This window comes from Muntiacus reevesi, chromosome 19 (assembly GCF_963930625.1).
Source record: "Muntiacus reevesi chromosome 19, mMunRee1.1, whole genome shotgun sequence".
NCBI classification, from domain to species: Eukaryota; Metazoa; Chordata; class Mammalia; order Artiodactyla; family Cervidae; genus Muntiacus; species Muntiacus reevesi.
The window spans coordinates 38,168,129-38,189,850 of record NC_089267.1 but is presented as its reverse complement, the minus strand read 5'-3'; the positions used below and the strand labels follow the sequence as shown (position 1 = coordinate 38,189,850).

The 21,722-nt window shown below is 40.7% G+C and overlaps 1 protein-coding gene across 2 annotated transcripts in view; it reads left to right on the top strand.

The window, feature by feature from the left end:
* Positions 1-21,722, top strand: part of FIG4 (FIG4 phosphoinositide 5-phosphatase) — a 158,612-nt gene that overhangs the window by 78,479 nt on the left and 58,411 nt on the right. For both annotated transcript variants that reach the window (XM_065911332.1, XM_065911331.1), the window contains 2 exons: positions 534-700; positions 11,030-11,168. In XM_065911332.1, the coding sequence (XP_065767404.1) occupies positions 534-700; positions 11,030-11,168 (306 nt within the window). The remainder of the gene's footprint in view (positions 1-533; positions 701-11,029; positions 11,169-21,722) is intronic.

Sequence of the window (21,722 nt, the reverse complement as noted above, 5' to 3'; positions counted from 1 at the left end):
GCTGTGTCCAAAAGAGTGCTCAGCTCACAAATGGCCAGATCTCAGCCATCACTGCACTAAAAAACCTTAACAGGCACTTGAAGAAACATAAGTTTCAAACATGTATTTCTAGGAAAGAATATGGTTTGGTGTGACAAGAGCTTGTCCTTTCTTCCAAAGGCAATTCAGAGAGAACAGGAAATTCTGTCATGGGAGGTAAATTGAGCTGGCAGGCTGCAGAAAGTTAGGAGTCTTTTAAGAGAGTAGAATCACCTTGGTCTAGCCTTGGGTGGGTTATGCCTTTTTGGTCCTCCTGCTTTTTTTTTTCTTAGAGTTTTGTGTGATTTTGTTGCTTATTGGACTATTACTATAAAATATAATACATTTTGCATATGCATTTATCTTCAAGATATTGACGAGTCTACTTGAAAAGAAAGGCTCAGAGGAATTCATGTAGGAAAAGACTTGTTTTGAGTTTGTAGCTAAGTGAATAAGGTGTATAATACTTTGGATGAAATTCTTTAGTGTTTGTGTGTTTTACTTGGGCTTCTTAGGTTGTTTGAGGAACTCTATGAAGACCATGGGGATACCCTGTCCCTTCAGTATGGTGGTTCTCAACTTGTTCATCGTGTAAAAACCTACAGAAAGATAGCACCGTGGACCCAGCACTCAAAAGACATCATGCAGACCCTATCTCGATATTACAGCAATGCCTTTTCAGGTAATTCTGGAGTTAAATGCATTTCTGAGACTTACCCTGATGCACATTTTTCTCTTTTACATATCCCTGTTTTTAAAGCTAAGTGGAAAAGTAATGTCAAAGTTAAATATTTTAAAAGTTTAAATAAAACAGAATCTGTCACTTAGGAAGCACTCAGTAAATATGCAGTAAATGAATGAATAAACTTTGTATTTTAAGTAGGGCACTTGGGCCACCCATAACTGGAGCTTTTATATACTTCACAGTACTGTAATTCCTTGGCTTCTGCCTCATTCCTAGTTTCTGCTTATAATGAAAATGAAAGTCACTCTGTCATGTCTCACTCTTTGCAACCCTACGGACTAGACAGCCCATGGAATTCTCTAGGCCAGAATACTGGAGTAGGTAGTCTTTTTCCTTCTTCAGGAGATCTTCCTGACCCAGGGATCGAACCCAGACCTCCTGCATTGCAGGCGGATTCTTTACCAGCTGAGCCACCAGGGAAGCCTTGGTAATACATAGATCAATTTAAAAGTGTTGAGTAATTATTTTAAAATAGAGTTCATCATTTTAACAGTTGTCTGAATGTGAATATCACTGATTCTTTTAAATGTCAGCTAGAAATGGGAAGTAACATTAACACTAAATTTTAGTCTTTTCTCATTTTATGACTTGGGAGTACTAACAGCAACAGGTGGTTAAAATGACACTTTTTCTGCCTCCATTCTGATGTTACCCACCAAACATTGTGAGTTTGGTCCCGTGCACAGAATTTTTAAAGGAAGAGCTCAGGTTGATTTTGTGTCTTGGACTCTTGAACTAGATTAGAGATAAAAGCGTTTACAAAATGTAGAGAAGAGAGATCGGCAAAGAGATTCTTTGAATTTTTGCTACGCAGTGACTGTCCCCCACCCCTGCTTCTTTACCTCCAGCCTGGAGAGAACTGGACTCTGGGCAGGCTTAATGTAGTGTTCTTCCGTTGGAGGGACCCGATGGAGCTGTTGACTTCGGGCTGCTGTGTAGCAAAGCTGAAGCAGAGGGACGGGCTGAGTTGCCATGTTGGGAATGGCCTCCCCTCTTAGAGTTGGTTAAGCCAAAGGATCATTAGGCCTACCAGATGCCCAGAGGTGGGCCCCGTGGGGGAGGGTGCTGGCATGGCACTGGCCTAGGTCCTGGCCAGAGGGACCACAGCAGCGGGAACCAGGAGGTGATTGATCACTGGCTTCCCAAGGAAGGAGTCGCAGGAAAATGCCTGATGTGAGAAGATGCCTGTGCTCACACCAAGGGAACTGCAGGTGTCCCCAGTGCTGGAAACCTCAGGAGAGTACATGAAAACATCCACAAAAGAGTCAGCCTTCAGCCTTTACCGTGCCCAGAGAGAATGCAAAGGCGGTTTGCTATACTACTGTGCAGGCATATTCGTTTTCTGTGCTATCTAACAAATTACTGAAAAACTGAGAGCTTAAAACAACATATATTCATAATCTCATGATTTCTCTGGGTGAGAATTCCAGGCACAGTTTAGCCAGGTTCTCTGCAGAGGGTCTCACCAACTTGTAGTGGAGATGTCAGTCAGACTGTGGTCTCATCCGGAGGCCTGATTCGGGGAGGATCTGCTTCCCTGCTCTTGTGCTTGTTGGGGGAATTCAGTTCGTTGTGGACTTGTTCCTTGTAGGGCTCATGGCAGCTTGCGTCTTCATCACTGGCATGGGAAAGGGTCTCTAGAATGAGTCTTCTGGCAAGACAGTCTTATATAACATAATGTGACTGTGGGGTGACATGCCATCACTTTGCCATATACCATTGCTCAGAAGCAAATCATGGTCCCACTCACACAGAAGCAAAATCTGGGACAGTTTCCTAAGGCTGCTGCAACAGAATACCAAGAACTAGGTGATGTAAAACAACAGAAACTTATGTCACAGTTCAGTGGTAGAAGGTCGGTGTCAAGTTGTCAGCAGAGCCAAGTTCACTCTGAAGTCCATAGAGGGGAATGCTTCTTCCCAGCTTCTGATATTTGCCAGCAGTCCTCGGTGTTCCTTGGCTTGCAGCTGTCTTGCTTCCATTGTCACACGGTCTTCTTCCTCTGTGTGTCTAGGTCTGTGTCAAGTTTCCCTCTTCCTGTAAGGACACCAGTCATATTGGATTAGCACGCATGCACACTCAGTCACTTCAGTCGTGTCCAACTCTTTGTGACATGGGCTGTAGCCCGCCAGCCTCCTCTGTCCGTGGGATTTTCCAGGCAAGAATACTGGGGTGGTTGCTATCTCCTTCTCCAGGGGATCCTTGACCAGGGATCAAGCCCGGCTCTCTTAACGCCTCCTGCATTGGCAGGCCTGTTCTTTGCCACCTGCAAAGCCCTAATTGGATTAGGGTCTACCCTAATTCAGTATGGCATTATCTTAACTTGATTCAGGCTTCCCAGGTGGTGTCATGGTAAAGAATCCACCTACCAATGCAGGAAATGCAGGAGACCTGGTTTGATTCCTGGGTCAGAAAGATCCTTTGGAGAAGGAAATAGCAACCCATTCCAGTATTTTTGCTTGGAAAATCCCATGGACAGAGGAGCCTGGTGGGCTACAGTCCATGCGGTCACAAAGAATCAAATGCAACTGAGCACACATAACTTGATTATGTCTGAAAAGACCCTAATTTCAAGTAAGATTACATTAATGCGTATTAGGGTTTAGGGCTTTAGAAACAATTCACTACATAACACAGGATATCTATCACACTAAAGCATGAACAGCAGGAAGTGGGGAGCATGGGGGTCACTTTGGAGTCAAGATCAAGTAAGACCATCCCTGTTTCCACGCTGCAGAGGGGTCGGAAGCTGGTTGGCAGCCTGGTGGGTATGGGGGGACGTGCAGGACAGACCTAGAGGTCCTGTGTGGTCTGGCCCCGCCTGCCTTGCCATTCTGCCATTCATGCCAGCCCCTTCCCCCATCACGGCTCTCCAGGCACATGGACCTTCTCACTCTTTCCTGACTAGGTTAGGCTTCCACTGCCAGAGGTTCCTCCTGTACCCCTTGGAACATGGGAACATAAGACTGCAGCCTTCTGAGGCTTTCAGAGCTCACTCTGCTTTCACTTTCGCAAGGAAGGTACTCCCGGTTTTGTTCTTGTTTCATTCTGTACCTTTGCAGCACTTGGCCCAATTGCACTTAAATCCTTGACTGTGCTATTAGTTGTGTTGTGTGTCCCCGTGTCCCCCGCCGTGAGACCCAAGAGCTCATGAGCATCTTATTTACTACTGGTTCACTATGGTGTCCCTACTGCCTTGCTCATGGCACATGAGTTAATTCATTACCTATGCCCTCCCCAGCTTCCCCTTTTCCCTGAATTCAGAAATCAACAGGGCTAAGTATATCAGCCTAATAACATGTAGCTTATCATTAATGCTCTTAGACTGCTCAAATCATGTCTTTCGAATTCACTGAGAATTATGGCCATTGTACAGATGGTAAGCTCAATGCGTAACATAAACCACAAAGCCACTATAGACCTTTAGAGTGTTTGGATATTACTCTGTGTGCATGACTCCTTGAGCTGGATTTAGGAACTTTACAATCAAAGTATATTAATCTGAACAAAAATCAAGAGTTAGGAAAGTCAAATTTAGAAATTCAGGTCAGTGGTGTAAGTTGACATTCTAGATTTCTAAAGCAAAAATATTGAAGTATTCCCATCATCCTTTATTACACTTATTGCTGTAGTTCCCAATGATATTAATATATATTGATATATTCCAAGTGGCTAGAACATTCTTGCAAATGATTATTATAAATAGCTAAAACACTAAAAATAACATGTGGTTTTACTTGTTTTTGTAAATTAGAATGGTTTTAAGGTAGTCTCTCTAGAGGCCATCTCACTGGCTATGCTTCATTACTGTACTGGTTTTCTAGGACTTCTATAACAAAGCAGTACGAGCTGGGTGCCTTAAAACGACAGAAATGTGCTGTTTCACAGCCCCGGAGGCTTTAAGTTAGAAACCAAGATGTCAGCAGGGCTGTGCTCCCTCTGGAGGCTCTGGGGGAGGTTCCTTCCTTGCTGCTTGTCTTCTGATGGTTTGCTGCTGATCCTTGGCTGGCAGTTAAAACTGGGGGCTTTCATTTCTGTCTCTGGTGTCACATGATGTTCTCCTCTCCTGTTGTGTCTCCATGCTGTTCTCCTCCCCGGGTGCTCGTGTCTCTTCTTACGAAGACAGCAGTCATACTAGATGCAGGGCCTGCCCCATTCCACCGTGGCTGCATCTTAACAAAACTATATCTGCAAAGACTTGATTTGCAAATAGGGTCATATTCACAGGTCCTGGGGATTAAGACTTTAACATCTCTTTTGTGGGGAACACGGTTCAGCTTGAACAGCTGTGTAAGTCATGTGCCAACAAGTACATATACCTCTGGGTGTGTGTTATCATGAACAAGGTTTAAAACTGCCCTGAGGAAAGGGTCATCCAGTCTGCTGTCCTCTCCTATTCAGGACTCTTCCTGAATTGGGAGTCATTATTGACATTTAGGGCTTCCCTGGTGGCTCAGAGGTTAAAGCGGGAGACACTTAAGGACCAAGTCATGTGTTTTTCAGTAAGATTAGAGCACAGAGAGTGAATGTGTAGCTGTGCGTGATTAAAAACGAAAGAACAATTAAAAGACAGAAGGTGGTCATAAGTAAGTAACGTGCACACGATGGAAAGGTAACACAAAATTATGCACAACTGAAAGAGGAACTATTATGAAAGGAATTATTTTATGAATAATATGGCTAAAACAGATTTCTTTATTTTAGAAGCATGGTGCCATTGGGGTGTACAACTTACTTTTAAATTACAATAGATATTATATAATGGTTATACATTAATAGAGCCATTTTCTTTAAGCACTCAAGATAACTTTGTGAATCAGTCTGTCCATGTGAATCAGTTATGTCTCTGAGGTAGACAGGAAGGTACTTGAAATTAGGTTGTTAAGAATTTTATCCTTGGTTCATATAGACAGATGAATACTATGTGGGTAACCCAACTGACTCCCCTTCAGGTTCATTTTAAAAACTGTTTTGAGTTTTCACATATTATTACCATGTTCTGGGGTTTCTTTCTAGGAAATGTCCTTTGGTTTCTCTTATAACTGGCTACATAAGCAGTTGTAGGACGTCAATAAGAAAAGAACAAGTACCTAGGCATTCTCTTTGGATGTTAGGAGGAAGTTTATAATTGTAATTCCTTGTCAAGCTCTAATTTTCTTTTATATTTATATGTAGGTAAACCTGAATATTTTTTTCTGAAGCTTATTGAATTGAAATCCTATTTTAAGAAAAAAAAAAAAAGATAAGATACCTGCACAGTTAATAATAGGCCAGCTGTATATACATATATATACACAAGTATATATACATATATATGTGTGTGTGTGTGTGTTGTTGTTGTTGTTTAGTTGCTTATTCATGTCCAGCTCTGTGACCCCATGGATTGTAGCCCACCAGGCTTCTCGGTCCATGAGATTTCCCAGGCAAGAATACTGGAGTGGGCTGTCATTTACTTCTCCAGGAGATCTTCCCGACGCAGGGACTGAACCCCTGTCATTATATGCTCACTGCTGTATGTGGTCAGTTTCTCCCCTCTGCTGCCTCATTTTCATGAGAACACCTTACGTTTTCCATCTAACCTTTCTTTCTATTCTTAACCACACCCACTGCTCACAAAAGCTCTGCTCTCCTAAAGCAAAACCTCTTGGAAGAGTTATCTGCACACCTGTCCCCTCTCTCACATCCTGTTCTCTCCACCTGCTTCACTGAGCCTCTACCCTGTCATGCCCCCAAACCTGGGCTTGTCACAATCACCCACAATGTCCCACTGCCAAATCAGGGGCTCCTTTCCTGTGTTCTTGCTCAGCTGTTCGGCAGCTTGTATCACGGTGGAGCACTCCCTCTTTCTTGAAACTCACCTCTGTGCTGCCTCTCCCAGTCTCGCTGGTAACTTCTCCTGCCCTATTTCTAAACTCTCCTCTTCTCTTTCTACACTTTTACCTTAGGGGCATCTCACCCAACTTTTAAATACCATGTATTTGACACTCAAATATATATCTCTTCCCTGACTCCTCCTCTGAACTCCAGACTTACTTATCTAAATGCCTACCTTGCAGGCATCTCCTCCTGAATATTGTTAGTTTTCTACAGGTGCCATAACCAATTATCACACACTCAGTGGCTTAAAACAACACCCGTTTATTATGTCCCAGTGTCTGTGGTTCAGAAGTCTGGGAATAGCATTACCCAGCTGTGTTCTCTGCTTAGGCTCTCACCTGGCCGAAGTCCAAATGAGAGCAATGAAGTCAGAATGTGGGCTCTGATCCGGAGGCCTCCGGGCTCATTCAGGTTGTTGGCAGAACCCCAGGTGGCTCTCGGACTGCTGTGCCCATGTGCTGTTGGCTGGGGCTCATTCTCGGGTTCGAGAGGCTGCTTGCCTTCCTTGACTTGTGGTCCACTCCATCTTCAAAGCGAGCGATGGTGCGTCAGCCCTTGTGCCTCAAATCTGTCTGCTTTCCTCTTCTGCCCTTAAAGGATTGTTGTGATTCCAGTGGCCGATCCAGGTAAGACATGATAATTTTCCTACCTTGAAGTCATTGATTAGTCATTTCAGTTACATCTACAAAGGCGCTTTTCCGCCTTTCATATTCATAATAATATATTTTGTGCCTTTCATATTCATAATATTTCATCTAGGATGAAATATTCATGAGAAACTATGGAGGGAAGGTCATGAGGCCAAGTTTTCTTCCTACCACAGATATCTGAGAAGAATCTCAAACTAATCATTTCCAGCAGGAACTCTTAACTCTGCCCCAAACTTGTTTCTCTACTTTTTTTCTTTTTTCCCCCCTCTGCTCCCATTGTTCAGTTCAGAATCCTAGGAATCATCCTTAATTTCTTTATTCTCCTTATCCTCCCCGGTCTCATCTCTCAGCAAACCTGGTTGGCTCCACCTCCAGAGTATATCCCAAATCCCTCCTTGTTTCCTCCTCACTGTGGCCAGGCTGGTGCAGACAGCTGGTGGCTCTGAACAGCTGCTGTGGCTCCTGATTCCTCCCTCGGCCTCCCCTCTTTTGTTCTTGGTCTTCACGGCAGCCACAGTGAACCTTTCGAGAGTTAGATCATGTCACTCCCCGCTCTGAAATCCCTTCTCATCGCATTTAAGATCGGACTCTTTGCCATGGCCTGCGAGGCCGTGTGTGGTCTGCCTTGCTCTCCCCAGTCCTGCTCTTTCTTTGCCCCCTGCCCTCCAGCCCCCCGCTCCCCCCGCCACCTTCGTGCTGTTTCTGACATTGTGCAGCCTCCACCTGCTTCCCTGACCATCCGACCTAAGCGTCCCTCATCACTCTCGTGTCACTCTTATTTTTTCATAGAACTGACATCCTCTGAAAATACCCTGTACCTTATTTACTTGAGTATTATTTTTGTTTCCCACTGTGGAATGTAAGCCCCGTGAAAGCCAGATAATCAGTTATGTATAGACCGTATCCCTAGTGTGGAACATAGTAGGCTCTTGGATGAATGAATGGTGGTTTTTTTTTTTTTTTTTGTAGTTATGAAGGTAATATATGCTAATTATAAAAAGTATAAAATAACTCACAAATAAATCATATAATCCTCACCTTTCAGAGATAGCATCTTGTTCATAATTAGCGGAACATGATCCTTCTAGTTACTGTACAGGTAATGTATATCTGCTTTTGCCCTTTTAGATAATGTGAGTAATCTTTATGACACTAAATATTCTTTTACAACTTAATTTCTGGTAGCCTTGGGGCAGTCTCCTTTAGAAGCACCCTAGTGAGGTTACCTATTTTTATTGTGCATTTATGTTTCTTTTAAACTAACATCTTTTTTGCATAAATGCATATTATGTATTTATGTTTCTTTTGAACTAACATCTTTTTGCATTATCTTATGAAAATTTCAAAAGCATATTTATTAGGCCAGAGTATAGATATTTTCAGGATCTTTAAAAACATATATATATACACACACACACGCAGCCAGATAGCCTTAATGAAAGGATGTAGCAATCATTTCTCTCTCAGAGGAATATAGGAGTGCCCATTTTGGAAAGTATTTGCCAGCTTAATAAGTAGAAAATGGTTCGCATTGTTTTCAGTTTGCAGTGTTTATTGAATAACAGTAAAGTTGAGTTTTTGAATGTTTATCGTCTATTTGTTTCTTTTAAAAATTGCATGCTTTTCTGTTAGGGTGTTGATCTTTGTCTTTCTTACATTTAATTGGTATTTATTTCAACATACAGTAGGAAATAGTGGTCTAAGTTCACTGTCTGCTCCTCACCCTGGTTAAATAGTACGGTTTATTGAATAGCATCTCATTTCATTACTGATTTCAGAGGCCACTTTATCATGGACTTAATTTAATATTAGGTCAACAAATATTCTAGTTTCCAAATAAAAGTGTTTGGCTAATTAAAAACTGTTATCTTCAAGCCTGACCTATTGAAATACAGTGCATTAGTGATTAACCATTTGGATGGAGTTTGAAAGGTGCATCTTCCTTTTTCCTTTAAAGCACAATTAAATGTAAAAGTAGGTAGTTAGTTTGCCCTCTTGTTATCTGCAACTGCAGAGAACCTACCTATTTTAAGCTTTTGTCTGGGTCCAAAGTGCTGCTGTCTTCCAGAGGGCGGAAACTTCATCCGCAGTCAAAAGTAGCCAGGAAAAGATCCTGAGGCTCATTAGGGCTGGCCTTAGATTCCAAGCTTAGTAGGTGAGGTAAATACCATAGATACATTGTAAGCTAATGTAACAGCAGTACATTCAAGAGTCTCCACTATGATCCTTTGAAGGCATATCTGTTATTTGGTTAGGTTTCTCAATCTTACATTTTATCATACTTGCTAAAAATTAAAGGAACTACTATTAGGCTTAATTAGGGATAAAAGAAACTCCTTGAAAACATGCTGAAAAATGGAAAGCTTCTTTAGATAGAATTAAGATATTTTGAGGTACTGCATAGTGTGAATTATCAAGTGCCATTAAGGCTATTCAAGAACCATAAAGAATATAATTACTATAAAAGCAGTATGTTTACTTTCATATTGTGTTAAGAGGGTGCAAATTGGGGTGGTAATGCCTGCATCATTTAATACTTGATGTTTTCTCTCAACAAATGGAAAAAAGGCTCCAAGTATACTCATCATATAAACACATCGCTTTCATATATTACTTGTAGTATAAAAGGTGAGTGCTGTTTTAATGGAATGCTTCCTGTCAAAATATATAACTGGAAACCATGTTTAATGTACCAAGTTTCATTTATTGCTTCTGCCAAAATGGCCAAATAGCCCAATGAGTACAGTAATTTCAGATTTTTGTGTGTTCACTATAGCTGTTGGAAGAAAATTGATTTTATGATGATGTTATCCTGTTTCAAAAGCAGTCATTTCTGTTGTCTTTTTGGTTCTGTGCTCAATTTCAGAAAGAGATTATTATTTATATTGTGGATGTCTGCCTCTAACTTGAATATACAAGGGCTCAGAGACCAGAATGGAAAGAATGAAGGATGCTTGGGAGGGGGCTGTGCAGGACGGGACGGGAAGGATGGCTCAGGAGACCATTTCAGTGCTTATCGTTTTTACCAAAATACAATTGAGAAAAAGAGGAGAGACTCGTGTGTGTGTGTGTGTGTGTGTGTGTGTGTGTGTGTGGTCAGTAGTCTGTGTTGAAAAGGTAATTTTGGAGAGGTTGAATGGTTAGAGTGACACTGTTTTCCGTGTGCACACTCTGCCTTCATTATCAAACACAGCTGTAGGGGGAACAAAGGTTGTAAACTTTGTCTCTCCTAAAGAAATGGAGTATCTTTTCATGGATTAAACACAGAAACTTGAAAACTGACTTGTTCAAGGATGTGCAACAGAATATGGGTAAGGAATTGGACTGCTTTATTTGTCTGACTTCTCCTCTGTCTTTGCCATAAAGTGAAGATGTTCTTTGTTTCAGGTAAACTAACAAATGGTGAGAATGTTTTTATTCTAAAAATACAGTCACTAAGGTAACGAGGGCAGTTCTTAAAGACTTCAAGAGTCTCTCAAAATTCAAGAAGCAGTTTATGTTCACTATTCTCTGTGTTATGAGACGTATAAAGTAAAAAGGAAACATTTTGAAATAAGATTTTAATTCTCAAAATCTTAGTGGGTGTTTTAGATGTTGTGTTTCACGGTATAAACGCTATTATTTTCAGAGGTGTGTTCTATGACATCCCAGATGTACCCTTAATCCTCCTAAGAAAGCATTCCCCTGGGTTGCCTATATGAGTAATGGATTTCCTGAATTATGTATTTTTGCTTTTTAGATGCTGACAGACAAGATTCCATTAATCTCTTCCTGGGAGTTTTCCATCCTACTGAAGGGAAACCTCATCTCTGGGAACTCCCGACAGATTTTTATTTGCATCATAAAAATACCATGAGACTTTTACCAACAAGAAGAAGGTATTTTTCTTCCTGGTCTACTATGATAAACTCAGCTTTGATGTTATTTTGAATATGAGAGAACTTTCTTTTTGAGAAATGATTATATAGGCTAAAGTAGTCAGCCTTGCTACATGTTTGCCAGGAGGAAATTTAGTATTGTTGATGTCCTTATCGTTCAGTTCAGTTCAGTCACTCAGTCATGTCCGACTCTTTGCGACCCCATGGCTGCAGCATGCCAGGCCTCCCTGTCCATCAGCAACTCCCGGAGCCTACCCAGACTCATGTCCATTGAGTCGGTGATGCCATCCAACCATCTCCTCCTCCGTCGTCCCCTTTTCCTCCTGCCCTCAATCTTCCCCAGCATCAGAGTCTTTTCAAATGAGTCAGCTCTTTGCATCAGGTGGCCAAAGTATTGGCGTTTCAGCTTCAGCATTGGGAAATCGTCATTAACAAATGCAGTTGGTTTGTGTTTTCATAAGATACAAAGTTTCAGAGGTTCCTCATTGAACATTAGGTTGAAGCTCCACTGAAGCAAACCAGTAACATAACTTTTGAGTGCTTCCTACAAGTGTGGGGTGATAAAGAACTCTTAAGGTGTAAGGAATCGCCTTTGGTTTTTCAATGTGGTGTCTAGGCAGCCTCACTTTGGAATTCCAGTGTTCTTTCCTCCAGGAAGCACAGGGAACTCTTGCTGACACTGGGGAGGACAGGAAGCTAGAGCCAGGGTGCTTGTGGCAGGTCCCAGTCCCAGCAGCCCTGTTGCTCAGCCTGGGCTTTCCGGAGTCATTCACTGTATGGGCTGTTTTGATGACAGTTAAATTGGTAGCAGTAGTCCCAGATAAATGAACTGTGTCCTGAGGATTGGATAGGACTCCCTGTATAGCACAGGCTGCAGGGTGAGGGGACTTGAGTTGGCATCTCTGCAGCCGTGTGACCTTGGGCTAGCTATTTAACCTCTCTAAATCTCATTTTCCTCCCCTGCACAATGTAAATGACAGGATACACATTACAGAGTCATTGTAAGGATTTAATGAGAGGACTCTCTACAATTGTTAATTGAAGAGTCATGTTCTAATAATGGGCAACATTTTTCACATATGAGACTTGAGCCTGGTCCCTTCTGCTCAAAGGCCTGAGATGTCGAGTCTACCCCTAAGGCTCTCCTCTCAAAGCATCCATGTGACCTATCCCTCATTTTGTGCAACAGTGCCTTGGGAACACTACAGGGTTCATTGCCGGTCTGTGTTAATTGTGTGGACAGACCACAAACAACTCGTGAATTAGCAAGTGCTAATGTTACAGACGTTACCAAATTCTCTGTTACTTCAGGAATATTTCAAATATTAAGAAAATGTCAAGAGTTTATATGTTTCTCAGTTTTGTTCCTTTAAGTACATTTTCTTGGAATAACCAGCTTAATGCTTGACCTTACTTTCCCTATAAATGAAGCAGTGCTGATTTTTCCACTATATTAATAAATGATTGCCATGAATTTTTGCTGACAAAAAAATCTGGAGCTAATTATGTTTATTTGATGAGAGAGAAGTGTAAATACCTATATTTAGCTTTGTTGATGCAATTGACTATGGGTAAATATGGTTGATTTTCTGCAACTTTATATTACCTTAAAGTATTGAAGCTATTAAGATACAACTTGGGGAACAAGCAAAACTCGATTTTCTGTTGCTGAAATTAAATTGCTAGTAAATTACAAGCATAAGTTAAACCTAGAGTTACGTAACTGAGACAGGCAGTGTTGGTGCTTATTTGTGGGAATAAAAGGAAGCTGATGTTACATTCCCAGTTTTAAAATTAAAAAAAAGGAAACTGAGTTGCAGACAAAATGTGTCTTGACTGAGGTTATGCAGCTGATTAGACAGTACAGTAAGTAAATCAACTAAACACCTCCCACTGAGAATAAACTTTTATCAAAGTAGGTACTGTGACTCTCACAGTTGACTTGGTCTCCTTGTTTTGTTTTTTCTCTAGAATGTGAACATTCCAAAAGTTGATTTTTGGCATCAACAACTGAAACTGCTTATCAACTGTACTAATAAAGACTGTAGGATAAATTTCAGTACTTTATTTTGGCCTTTCTAGTCACCCACCGATACTAGTTACTTTGATGATGGTTAAATCCGTATGCTGATTCTCAGAAGAATTAGCCAGAGGCAATACCCAGACTGGAGCATGGACACTAGGGTAGAGCTGGGTTGAATTTTCTGCAGGTGTGTGACCTTAGACTTGTTTCTAAACCTCTGGAAATCTTGTTTTCCCAACTATAGAAAGGAAATGACTATACACACCTCACAGGTCACTTTAAGGATTAAATAAAATATGAATGGGAAGTACTTGCTACTTGTGGTCTGACACATGATCCACACAGTCTGGAAGCAGCCAGGCTCTGGAGGGACTGCCTGCAGTTAGTACCTGTGTGACCGGAAGCAAGACATATAACTGGTTCAGTTCTCAGTTTCCACATCAGTAAAATAGAGATAGTGATAATTTCTGACCTGTAGGTTTGTCTGGGAATCAGATGAGATCATATAAATCCTTAGCACATAGTAGTTCAACAGATATTAGTATTGTTAGTGTTCTTTATTTTTTTTTTATTTTGTGTTTTTACTTTTTTTCCCCCCATTTATTTTTATTAGTTGGAGGCTGATTACTTATAATATTGTAGTGGTTTCTGTCATACATTGACATGAATCAACCATGGATCTACACGTATTCCCCATCCCGATCCCTCCTCCCACCTCCCTCTCCACCCGATCCCTCCGGGTCTTCCCAGTGCACCAGGCCCGAGCACTTGTCTCATGCATCCAACCTGGGCTGGTGATCTGTTTCATCCTAGATTTTGCTATTATTTTCTCCCAATCTGAGGGCTGTCTTTTCACCTTACTTATAGTTTCCTTTGTTGTGCAAAAGCTTTTAATTTTCATTAGGTCCCATTTGTTTATTTTTGCTTTTATTTCCAGTATTCTGGGAGGTGGGTCATAGAGGATCCTGCTGTGATTTATGTCGGAGAGTGTTTTGCCTATGTTCTCCTCTAGGAGTTTTATAGCTTCTGGTCTTACATTTAGATCTTTAATCTATTTTGAGTTTATTTTTGTGTATGGTGTTAGAAAGTGTTCTAGTTTCATTCTTTTACAAGTGGTTGACCAGTTTTTCCAGCACCACTTGTTAAAGAGGTTGTCTTTTTTCCATTGTATATTCTTGCCTTCTTTGTCAAAGATAAGGTACCCATAGGTTTGTGGATTTATCTCTGGGCTTTCTATTCTGTTCCATTGATCTATATTTCTGTCTTTGTGCCAGTACCATACTGTCTTGATGACTGTGGCTTTGTAGTAGAGTCTGAAGTCAGGCAGGTTGATTCCTCCAGTTCCATTCTTCTTTCTCAAGATTACTTTGGCTATTCGAGGTTTTTTGTATTTCCATACAAATTGTGAAATTATTTGTTTTAGTTCTGTGAAAAATACCTTTGGTAGCTTGATAGGGATTGCATTGAATCTATAGATTGCTTTAGGTAGTATAGTTATTTGACAGTATTGATTCTTCCAATCCAGGAACACGGTATGTTTCTCCATCTGTTTGTGTCCTCTTTGATTTCTTTCATCAGTGTGTTAGTGTTCTTTAAAACGACTACATTCCTTAGTTGTAATACTTATTAAAAATCATTTAGAATGACCATTGAGTCTAGAAACTTAGATAATATTATTTTATCACTTATTTTTTGTTGTTCATTCACTAAGTCATGTGCAGCTCTTTGTGATTCCATGGACTGCAGCACGCCAGGCTTCCTGCCCTTCACTGTCTCCAGAATTTACTCATATTCATGTCCATTGAGTCAGTTATGCCATCCAACCATCTCATCCTCTGTCGTCCCTTCTCTTCCTGCCCTCAATGTTTCCCAGAATCAGGATCTTTTCCAATGAGTTGGCTCTTTGCATCAGGTGGCCAAGGTATTGGAGCTTCAGCATCAGTCCTTCTAATGAATATTCAGGGTTGAATGCCTTTATGATTGGCTGGTTTAATCTCTTTGCTTTCCAAGGGACTCTCAAGAACCTTCTCCAGCACCACAGTTCAAAAGCATCACTTCTTCAGTGCTCAGCCTTCTTTATGGTCCAGTTCTCTCACATCTGTACATGACTACTAGAAAAAAAGAAAAACATAGCTTTGACAATACAGACTTTTGTCGGCAAAGTAATGTCTCTGCTTTTTAATACACTGACTAGGTTTGTCATAGCTTTCTTCCAAGGAGCAAGCATCTTTTAATTTCACAGCTGCAGTCACTGTCTACAGTGATTTTGGAGCTCAGGAAAATAAACTCTGCCACTATTTCCACTGTTTCCCCATCTATTTGCCATGAAGTGATGGGATGGGACCAGATGCCATGATCTTAGTTTTTTGAATGTTGAGATTTAAGCTAGCTTTTTCACTCTCCTCTTTCACCTTCATCAAGAGGCTCTTTAGTTCCTCTTCACTTCCTGCCATTAGGGTGGTATCATCTGCATATCTGAGGTTGTTGATATTTCTCCCAGAGATCTTGATTGCAGCTTGTGATTCATCTAGTCCAGCATTTCACATGGTGTACTATGTATACAAGTTAAATAAGCAGACAATATACAGCCTTGATGAACTCCTTTCCCAATTTTGAACCAGTTCATTGTTTCATGTCCTGTTCTAACTGTTGCTTCTTGACCTGCACACAGGTTTCCCAGGAGGTAGGTAAGGTGATTCGGTTTTCCCACCTCTCTAAGAATTTTCCACAGTTTGTTGGGATCCACACAGTCAAAGCAGAAGTAGATGTTTTTCTGGAATTCTCTTGCTTTTTCTATGATCCCACAGATGTTGGCAATTTGATCTCTGGTTCCTCAGCCTTTTCTAAATCCAGCTTGTATGTCTGGAAGTTCTTGGTTCACATACTATTGAAGCCTAGCTTGAAGGATTTTGAACATTACCTTGCTAGCGTGTGAAGTGAGTGCAATTATACAGTAATTTGAAGATTCTCTGGCATTGCCCTTCTTTGAAATTAGAATGAAAACTGACCTTTTCCAGTCCTTGGGCCATTGCTCAGTTTTCTATATGTGCTGGTATGTTGAGTGCAGCACTTTAACAGCATCATCTTTTAGGATTTGATATAACTCAGCTGGAATTCCATCACCTCCACTAGCTTTGTCCATGGTAATGCTTCCTAAGGCCCACTTGACTTCACATGCTGTGATGTCTGGCTCTAGGTGAGTGACCATACCATCATGGTTATTTGGATGATTAAGATCTATTTTATAACATACTATCAGTGAACACTTTATTATGTATTTGTCTGTGTTTCCACACTTTGTGACCATCTGTATTTTACACTGTTTACCAATGATTTATTCTGAAATAGTATTTTTATAAAATGATAAAGGAAGGGGGGGATAAACTAGCTTTGCCTGGAATTCATCCAAACCAGTTCTCTTGAGATAACTACTTTGTGACTCAAAAATCCCATGTTTATGAATCTGTTCAAAACTGCTGATTGAAGCTTTGTTCTGAAATAGGTTAATATGTCATATATCATCTCAGATGCCATTTTTGAATCAGTGTTAACAAAGTCACCAGGGTATTTTTAGGCATTATACATTAATTATCTCTTTGACTCAGAGTTGGGAGATTTCCTGGCACTGTTTTCTGTCTGATGTACGAGTTCCCTCTGCGTCCTCCTGGGTGGGGCTTGGTTGGTTTGTCAACCAGCATCTGTCAGGTTGGCAGGCAGTCGTTTTTGGATAGTTCACTTACACTACTCTTTCTCATATCATGCTGAGATCCGTTTGTCTGTAACTTTACCTACTCATCTTAGTTTAACCCCCTGAGACCTTAAGAACACAGTTTTCTCATTCACTTGATGGTCTTTTAAATATTTGAAGACAGGTTCACACATTCTCAAAGCCTCTTCTTCTCCAGGTTAAATAGCTCCATTTCCTTACCTGTTTCTCCTATACTGTGATTTTAAGTCTGTTTAGCATTCAGAAGGCTTTCTTCCATATTCCAGTTTATGTCAGTGCTCTTTTTAAACTGTGGAATTCAAACCCGGGTCCAATAGTAGTCGGAGTTTGGTCTAATTTGTGCCAAGTGTGGTACCATCATTCCCTTTGTCCTGGGTAATCTGTTTTTTTATCATGAAGTACAAAGTTACATTGACTGTTTTCAGCAGTGCTACCATAATGTTAATTCTCTGGGCTTCCTATGCACTAGAACTTTTATTGCCGTGCCTTATCTCTGCCACCTTGTCATGCTTGTATATGCTTTCCCTGCTTCCAGAAAAAATACGTAAACACGTATCCTATTTATTAGCTATTTCCTCTAGCTTTGTAGCTTCTTCAGAATTAATCAGTTGGCTATCTTGATCCTAGTGTAAGTCCTTGATGAAATAGGGTGAGTCCTTGAATAGAATAGGGTGGATATCAGAGCCCTGTGGGATACCACCCTACAACTCCCTCCACCTTGACACTGTTCTGTGATTTTTGGTTGGAATCATTTCAATAGCTGTTAACTAACCATGCTGTCAACACTTGACTGTCCTGTCATCCTGCCCACACGTCTCTGTTTTGTTCACATATATCAGTTGCTTTGCTCAGATCCATATATGTTATTTCAGAGAGCTCCCAAGTTTACTAGTGGAGTTAAAGAGCCTTTTAAAATCTTCCTAACCTTTCTATGTGAGCCAATGGAATTGAACACTCTTTAACACTCGGGAGTGAAACAGAGAAAAGGAGCCGACTTACTAGGTGTTTATGCAGAGGAGGAAGTGGCGCCCACCTGCCACCTCCTGTCCTCTGATACCTGGTCTGGAAGCAGATCTCTGTCCCGGTGCAGGGGCTCTTCCCCTGGGTGAATGTGCTGGTGGGGGAGGTGATGCCTCCCGGTCCTGGGCTCAATCCTCTTAGATGCTCTCCTCCTCCATCCATCTCAGCCCAGCTTCCCCAAGGCAGGTATTTCTTTGGGCTTCTTTCCTTCTGAGACCCACTTAGAAGAGTTGGACTTTAAAAAAAAAAAAAAAAACTTTTAATTGAAAGATAACTATTTTACAGTACTGTGCTGATTTCTGCCATACATCAACATGAATCAGCCCTAGGTATACACATGTCTCCTCCCTCTTGAACCCCCCTCGAACTTCCCACCCCTTCCCACCCCTCTAGCTTGTCACAGAGTCTCGGTCTGGGTTCCCTGGATCATATAGCAAATTCCCATTGGTCATCTGTTTTACAAATGGTAGTTGTATGTGTTTCACGCTACTCTCTCCATTCATCCCACCCTCTCCTTCCTCCCCACAGCCCGTGTCCATAGATCTTTTCTTCTATGTCTGCATCTCCATGGCTGCTCTGCAAGTAGGTTAATCAATACCATCTTTCTAGATTCCATACATAGGTGTTAATATACAATATTTGTTTTTCTAACTTACTTCCCTCTGTATAATACGCTCTAGGTTCATCCACTTCATTAGAACTGACTGAAATGCATTCCTTTTTATGGCTAACATTCCACTATATATGTACCACAACTTCCTTATCCATTCATCTGTAGATGGACATCTACGTTGCTTCCATGTCCTAGCTATTGTAAATAGTGCTGCAGTGAACATTGGGGTGCATGTGTCTCTTTCAATTTTGGGTTCCTCGGGGTATATGCCTAGTAGTGGGATTGCTGGGTCATATAGTAGTTTTATTTCTCGTCTTTAAAGGAATCTCTGTACTGTTTTCCATAGTGGTTGTGTCAGTCTGCATTCCCACCAACAGTACAAGAGGGTTCCCTTTTCTCCACACCCTCTCCAGCATTTATTGTTTGTGGATTTTTGATGATGGCCATTCTGACTGGTGTGAGGTGATATCTCATTGTATTTTGATTTGCATTTTTCTAATAAAGAGCAATGTTGAGCATCTTTTCATGTGTTTATTAGTCATCTAAGAGACATGGGTTAAATCCCTGGGTCAGGAAGATTCTCTGGAGAAGGGCATGGCAACCCACTCCAGTATTCTTGCCTGGAGAATCACATGGACAGGTGAGCCTGGCAGCCTACAGTCCGTAGGGTCACAAAGAGTTGGACATAACTGAAGTGACTTAGCACATTAGTCATCTGTGTATCTTCTTTGGAGAGGTGTTTAAGTCTTTTGCCCACTTTAAAGAAAAAAATATTTATTTTTTAATTGAAGGATAGTTGCCTTACAGAATTTTTCTGTTTTCTGCCAAATATCAACATGAATCAGCCATAGGTATACCTATGTCCCCTTCTTCTTGGACCTCCCTTCCATTCTCTCCCCATCCCACCCCTCTAGGCTGATACTGAGCCCCTGTTTGAGTTTCCTGAGCCATACAGCAAATTCCCATTGGCTATCTATTTTACATATGGTAATGTAAGTTTCCATGTTACTCTCAACATACATGTCACCCTCTTCTTCCTCCACTCCATGCCATGTCCTTAAGTTTGTTTTCTATGTCTGTTTCTCCATTGCTGACCTGCAGATAAACTCATCAGTACCATCTTTCTAGATTCCATGTATATGCATTAGTATACAATATTTACCTTTCTCTTTCTGACTTACTTCATTCTGTATCACAGACTCTAGGGTTATCCACCTTATTAGAACTAACTCAAATGCATTCCTTTTTATAGCTGAGTAATATTCCATTGTATATATGTACCACAGCTCCTTTATCCATTCATCTGTCAATGGACGTCTAGATTGCTTCCATGTTCTAGCTATTGTGAATGTGCTGCAATGAACATTGGGGTGTTGTCTCTTTTTCAGTTTTGATTTCCTCAAGGTATATGCCTAGTAGTGGGATTGCTGAGTCATATGGTGGTTTTATTCCTAGTTTTTTTAAGGAATCTCCATACCATCTTCCATAGTTGCCCACTTTTTGATTGAGATGTTTTTCTGGTATTGAGTTTTATGAGCTGTTTGTATATTCTGGAAATTAATCGTTTGTCAGTTTTCAGTTGCTATTATTTTCTTACATTCTAAAGGTTGTCTTTTCACCTTGTTCATAGTTTCCTTTGCTGTGCAAAAGCTTTTAAATTTAATTAGGTCCCACCTGTTTGTTTTTATTTCCATTACTCTGGGAAGTGGGTCATAGAGGATCTTGCTATTATTTAAGTCATACAGTATTCTGCCTGTTTTCCTCTTAAGAGTTTTATAATTTCTGGTCTTACATTTAGGTCTTTAATCCATCTTGAGTTTTTCTTTATGTGGTATTATGAAGTGTTCTAATTTCATTCTTTTAACATAGCTGTCCAGCTCTCCTAGCACCACTTATTGAAGAGACTGTCTTTTTCCCATTGTACGCCTCTGTTGTCAAAGATAAGGTGCCCATAGGTGTGTGGGTTTATCTCTGGGCTTTCTATCTTGTTCCATTGGTCTATATTTTTGTTTTTGTGCCCCAGTACAATACTGTCTTGATGACTCTAGCTTTTTTGAAAAGTATGGTTAAGCTTTATTTTGCATAAGGAGATACAGTTTAGTAATATATATTTTTTTAAATTTATGGCCTGATCTCTTAATTCTGTCTTAATTCTTTTTCTCCACATGGTGCATTCTGAGTTAAAACATGTTCTTTATAATGTTTTCTTCTTTTTCCTAAGTAACCATTTTTTAGTAATTTATTTATATATGCGCTGATACCTTCTCTGCTTTCCTCCTCTGCCAATTCTGTCTGCCATCATTAGAATTTATGCCTGTGCTTGCCTCCCGGTGAGTTCTTTGTCTAACACACAAACACCCTCTTAAATGAGTTAGCCCATGTCTTTTTCATTCCTTTGATCTGATGATCTGATTTTTTTAGAAAAGGAAATGAGAATAGCCTGGTGTGGCTTGTTTTTATGAATAGATGTGGATTCATAGAAGTCACTGGTCATCTTCTTAGGTTACTCCCATCTCTAGTAAATACTTGATTTGCTATCTTGCCTGCATTGACATCACACTCATTGCTGTATAGTTTTTGGAGTCTTTCACCCTCTCATTTTTGAACATCAAGACTACATTTGCCCATTTCCGGTGTCAGTTCTGCTCTTTAAAAAGAGTATTGATCACAACTCTACCAGGACGCCTGAGTGCTCCTCGAGATGCTGTGCTGTTTCCTTCCACCTCCTGGGCTGTGCACAGTTCCCTCTTATCTTGTGTATTTCTCTTTCCAGCATGAAACTTGTGCTGGTGAAGACAGGAACAATCCTGTAGCTCTACTTTTTCTTTATTTTCAACATGGCATTTCTAAAGCATAGAACAGTGTTTGACACACAGTAAGTGCTTAATAAATGGTGAAAGACTGAATGAATTCTTTGTAAGCAGCAGACTTATCCCTTTTCTGTTGCTTTGTTTTGTTTTATTTTTCCCTTCATGCTTTAAAGCCTTGCTATTCAAAAAGTAGTCTGAGGACCAGCCCCTTTGATATCACCGGGAGCTTGTCTTAAATGCAGAATCTCAGGCCCCACCTACTGAATTAGAATCTGCCTTTTAACAGAATTTTCAAGTGATTCCTGTGTATGCTACCTTTGAGAAGCACTGCTCTAAAGCATAACTTCAGCCTCAAGCAAAA